The 5,682-nt window shown below is 52.7% G+C and overlaps 1 protein-coding gene across 1 annotated transcript in view; it reads right to left on the bottom strand.

The window, feature by feature from the left end:
- The window catches only part of LOC108296629 (major vault protein), a 31,810-nt gene that overhangs the window by 5,240 nt on the left and 20,888 nt on the right, over window positions 1-5,682 (bottom strand). Inside the window, exons 8-10 of the mRNA XM_017519115.2 lie at window positions 3,495-3,776; window positions 1,807-2,051; window positions 1,530-1,728 (exon numbers count right to left, since the gene is read on the bottom strand). Coding sequence (XP_017374604.1) covers window positions 1,530-1,728; window positions 1,807-2,051; window positions 3,495-3,776 — 726 coding nt within the window. The remainder of the gene's footprint in view (window positions 1-1,529; window positions 1,729-1,806; window positions 2,052-3,494; window positions 3,777-5,682) is intronic.

Raw genomic sequence — 5,682 nt, forward strand, 5'->3', positions numbered from 1 at the left:
AACAAGAGCAAAACTCCGTCACAAAAAAAAAAAAAAAAAAAACATGTGGCAAGCCAGAAACCTGGACCAGGCAGCTGCCCCAGGGGCCTGTGTTCTCAACTATGATGCTATAGTGCCTGGGAATATGTCAGCAGCTGTCTGCCACCAACCAGGCACTGGCTGCTTCCCACTAAGAGGAGAGAGACATGCTTGGGAATCCCAAAAGATTCCTTTTGGAGACAGAATCTTGCTCTGTCGCCCGGCTGGAGTGCAGTGGCATAATCTCGATTCACTGCAACCTCCACCTCCCAGGTTCAAGCGATTCTCCTGCCTCAGCCCCCTGAGTAGCTAAGATTACAGGTGCCCACTACCACATCCAGCTAATTTTTGTATTTTTAGTAGAGACAGGGTTTCACCACATTGGCCAGGCTGGTCTTGACCTCAAGTGATCTGCCTGCCTCAGTCTCCCAAAGTGCTGGGATTACAGGCATGAGCCACCATGCCTAGCTTTTCTTTCCTTTTTTTTTCCCTTCCTTCCTTCAAGACAGGGCCTCCCTCTGTTGTCCAGGCCCGAGTGCAGCGGCACAATCATAGCTCACTGCACCCTCAAATTCCTGGGCACCCTCAAATTCTCCCACCTCAGCCTCCCAAGTAGTTGGGTCTATAGCAGCTACCATGCCGAGCTAGTTTTTAAAATTTTTTTGTAGAGACAGGGTCTCGCTATGTTGCCCAGCCTGGTCTCAAACTTCTAGCCTCAAGCAATCCTCCTGCCTCAACCTCCCAAAGTGCTGGGTTCACAGCGCACCGTCCCTGGTCATGAACACTGTTTCTGAACATGACTTATCTCACCTAATCCTAATAGCTGCCATTGAGCTCTGACCATATTTGGGGCACTGTTCTAATGCTCGTTGCATCCTTTCAACAACTTTGTGAAGGAAGTAATGCTATCTTCTTCATGTTACTGATGGAGAAACTGAGGAAAGCACCCTGTCCCTTGCCCAGGTCCACAGGCTGCAAACAGCAGGGCCAGGGCACAGGCCAGGATGGTCAGTTTCAGAGCATGTGTTCTTACTGCCTGCTGGCACCGCCCACTTCCACTGGGTGTGTCCCTTGCATCTTTTAACAGCCTGGCATTAAGCATTTGGCTGCAGGCACGAAGGGAGCTCAACTGTGTAGTGTCTTGCTACTGGGTCGCCGAGTCCTGATCCCAGGAGGTGAGCCCACGCTTCCCTGTATTTGCGTGACTTCCCGGGTTCCCTCTTGACCTCAGGACTGAAGGAAGTGTCCTGCTCTCATGAGGAGCCCAGCACTTGAGCAGGCACCTCTTTTTCTTGGGGTTCCTGAGCTGCATCCAGCAGGAGCCCTCACCCACTGCTCCCCACTAGGTTTGGTTTGAGACAGGGTCTTGCTCTGTCACCTAGGCTGGAGTACAGTGGGGGCATCATGGCTCACTGTAGCCTGGACCTCCCGGGCTCAAGCGATCCTCCCACCTGAACCTCCCAGAGTGCTGGGATTTCAGTAGTGCACCCCGCGCCTGATCCCTGTTTTTACCAGTTGTAGGCCAGCTGCAATTGCAGCCTGGCATGATCCGCTGTTTCAATGGTGATGACGTCTGTGAAGAAGTCAGGCCCCAGCAGCAGGCAGAGCGCACGGCGGGCGTGGGGACGCTTGGGCCGCCCAGCCGAGAGGGACAGCACTGTGAACTGCTCCTCAGGACCCAGCGACACCAGCTCAGGCCCAAAGACCACACTGCAGAGAGAGCTGGGGGTCAGAGCCAGACCCATGGACAGCCACCCCCATACCCTGCCCGCCCCAACCAGGGCTCACCGGGCTCGCTTCGCTCGGTAGTCATACACCTGCACGGCAGCGTTGTGGGGTACGCGGTAGCTGACCACGCGGGTCTTGTTCCGGGGCGCAGAGGGCTGGAGGCTCTTAGCTGTGCCCTTGTCACCCCTGTCTGCCAGAGGGTCCTGCCCCTTGTTGAGCAGCTCCTCCACCCCGGGAGGCAGCTCCTTCTCCCACAGGACTTCGTCCTCCGTCAGCATGTAGGTGCTTCCAATCACGGCGCGCACCTTGGGGTGAGGACAGGAAGGGATGCTGCCAGTGAGGGTGGAAGGGAGGAAGACCCGCCCAGCGGCCCCGAAGCACAGCCCGTCCAGGGAAGGTGCGGCGCAAGGTTAATCATGGCCTCCGTGGGGAGGGCAGGGTCCACCCCGCATTTGCCATCTGCTGGCCCTGTCGTTGTGGGCTAACTACCTCAGCCCTAGGGCTTCAATTTCCTCCTCTGTCAAGTAGACTTGAGAGTGGCTACCTCCAGGGGTGAAAGGGTGAATGACATCTCCCACATCTACCTCAAACAGCCCTTGCACAGAGAAGGTGCTCAATGTTATTTCTAGAATTTTCTGGCTGGGCACGGTGGCTCATGCCTGTAATCCTAGTACTTTGGGAGGCTGAGGTGGGTGGACTGCCTGAGCTCAGGAGTTTGAGACCAGCCTAGGCAACACAGTGAAACCCTGTCTATTCTAAAAATAAATTAGCTGGGCGTGGTGGCAGATGCCTATAGTCCCAGCTACTCAAGAGGCTGAGGCAGGAGAGTCATTCGAACCCAGGAGGCAGAGGTTGCAGTGAGCCAAGATAGTGCCACTGCACTCCAGCCTGGGCGACAGAGTGAGACTCCATCTCAAAAAAAAAAAAAAAAAAGAATCTTCCTTGAAGGGGCAGTTTGGAGGGCACCCCAGGGACTGTGAAGTAGGCCGTGTACACGGACACTCCCTCGGGTTCCAAGCTGGACTTCCAGCTTGGATTCTTAGAGAAGGTTGGCGATGTGGCCCAAGGTAAAATCAAAGTCAAGGTTTTAAGTAGCAAAAATGAAAGATTCTACTGGCATATGGGCATGGGGGAGGAGGTCCTTCTTTCCCCGGCCACTCCATCAGACGTTTATGCTGGGGACCAGGTCTGCTGTGAGACAGGGTCTCTGTCCTAAACTCCTGCTTGTCTTCTTAGGGGAGGTTCTAATTTTTTTTATTTTTAAGATGGAGTCTTGCTCTGTTGTCCCGGCTGGAGTGCAGTGGTGTGACCTCGGCTCACTGCAGCCTCCACCTCCTGGATTCAAGCAATTCTCCTGCCTCAGCCTCCCAGGCAGCTGAGACTACCCGGACCACCACCATGCTTGGCTCATTTTTGTATTTTTAGTAGAAATGGGGTTTCACCATGTTGACCAGGCTGGTCTTGAACTCCTGACCTCAGGTGATCCACCCACCTTGGCCTCCCAAAGCGCTCGGATTACAGGAGTGAGCCACTGCACCCGGCTGGTTCTAACATTTCAAACGAGATATTTAAGGCAGAAGGATGGCAAATACGCCACGGAGTGCCCTCCCCTGACCAGACAACCTACCCGATGTGGCTCTCCATCTGCTGAAGTCCCCACCCACCTCTCCCCGGTGCCCAGAGGAAGCTGCCACCAAGGCCAAGGCCACAGCCACGTGGCAGCACCACCACCCACCCCCAGCCATTACCTTTCCGGTCTTGACATCCTGCACATAGATGCCCTCGTTCTCATCTAGAGGGATGGCCTGGCGCTCCTCCACCACCTCCACCTTGGCAGACGGCACGTACTCCAGGGGTCCGCGGATGAGCCAGCGGTCCCCAGCCTGGCGTGAGACCTTCTCCACATCCTCCCCCTCTTCCAGGGGCTGCAGAGCCCTCAGCAGCAGCCCCTCCTGCTCCGACAGCACGTACACATCCTGGATGCCTTGTTCCAGCTGCTCTCCTGGCTGGAGGAAAAAAGACTTCTCTCCCTAATGGAGAGACGAGAGGTTAGTGCCAGTGCCTTTAGGCTTGCAGATGCCTCAGATGGCACCTCCCCAGCCCTGTGCTGTCTCAAGCCTGTGTGGAGGACAGGAGCCCCAGAAGCACGCCCCCACCCCCACATCATAATACGGTGAGGCTCTACGCAATGCCTGCCAAATCTCATCTGGTCAAATGTGTCCTTGAAAGATTCTATAAACTGTCAGGTCCTGGATCCACACAAACTAAACCATTAAAAATCAACCTCTTTTTTCTCCTTTCTCCCAGGCTTTGTTTTCTAGAGAGGGTGTAACCTAAGGCTTGACAAGTTCTGGTTTTCAGGCCAAATCTGGATTCCGCTTTTTTCTTTTTTGGGGGGTAATAGGGTCTTGCTCTGTTGTCCAGGCTGGAGTGCAGTGGCACCATCTCAACTCACTGCAGCTTCAGCCTTCCAGGTTCAAGCAGTCCTCCCACCTCAGCCTCCCAAGGAGCCGAGACTACAGATGCGTGTCACCGCACCCGGCTAATTTTTGTGTGCCTGGTAGTGACGGGGTTTCGTCATGTTGCCTAGGCTGGTCTCAAAATCCTGGGCTTAAACAATCCACCCGCCTCGGCCTCCCAAAGTGCTAAGATTATAGACATGAGCCACCATGCCCAGCACTGCCTGTTTTTTTAAAAAAATTATTGGGCTATAATCCACATGAAATTTTCCCATCTAGAGTATACAATTCAGTTGTTTTAGTATGCTCAAAGTTGTCCACCCATCACTACTATGGAAGTCTAGAGTATTTTCATCATCACCCTGAAAAGAAACCCTGTACCTAGTAGAAGTTACTGCTACTCCCCACCCACCCTACCCACCACTCGTCTATTTTTGTTATTTACCTATTCTGGACATTCATATCAATGGAATCATGCAATATGTGGTCTTTGATGTCTGGCTTTTTTTTTTTGAGACAGAGTCTTGCTCAGCCGCCTAGGCTGGAGTGCAGTGACGCGATCTTGGCTCACTGCAACCACTGTCTCCCAGTTCAAGCGATTCTCTTATCTCAGCCTCCTGAGTGGCTAGGATTACAGGCACCTGCCATCATGCCTGGCTAATTTCCGTATTTTAGTAGAGATGGGGTTTCACCATGTTGGTGAGGCTGGTCTGAACTCCTGACCTCAGGTGATCTGCCCGCCTCAGCCTCCCAAAGTGTTAGAATTACAGGTGTGAGACACCACAACCAGCCGGCTTCTTTCACTTATCATAATGTTTATCAATTTTAATCCATGTTGTAGCACATATGTCATTTCATTGTTTTCTTTTTCCTGGAGACAGGATCTCACTCTGTTGCCTCAGGCTGGACTACAGTGGCACCATACAGTCTCCACTTCCTGGAATCAAGTAATTTTCCCACTTCAGCCTCCCAAGTAGCTGAGACTACCAGTGTGCCACCATGTCTGGCCAGTTTTTAAACAGTTTTGTAAAAGTGGGGTCTCGCCCAGCCTGGCCAACATGGCGAAACCCCATCTCTACTAAAAACACAAAAATTAGCTGGGCGTGGTGGCAGGCACCTGTAATCCCAGCTACTTGCAGGGCTGAGGCAGAAGAATTGCTTGAATCCGGGAGGCGGAGGTTGCAGTGAGCCCAGATCATGCCACTGCACTCCAGCCTGGGTGACAGAGCGAGATTGTTTCCAAAAAAAAAAGTAAAAATGGAGTCTCGCTATGTTATCCAGGCTAGTCTCCAACTCCTGGCTTCAAGTAATCCTCTGCCTCGGCCTCTCAAAGAGCTGGGATTATAGTCATGAGCTGCTGTGCCTGACCTGCCATTTCTCTTATGGCTGAATGATATTCCATTGTATGGATGTGCCACAATTTTTTATCTATTCGTTAAATGGTGTACATTTGGGTTATTTCTACTTTTTTTTTTTT

This window comes from Cebus imitator, unplaced genomic scaffold (assembly GCF_001604975.1).
Source record: "Cebus imitator isolate Cc_AM_T3 unplaced genomic scaffold, Cebus_imitator-1.0 Scaffold729, whole genome shotgun sequence".
Taxonomy (NCBI): domain Eukaryota; kingdom Metazoa; phylum Chordata; class Mammalia; order Primates; family Cebidae; genus Cebus; species Cebus imitator.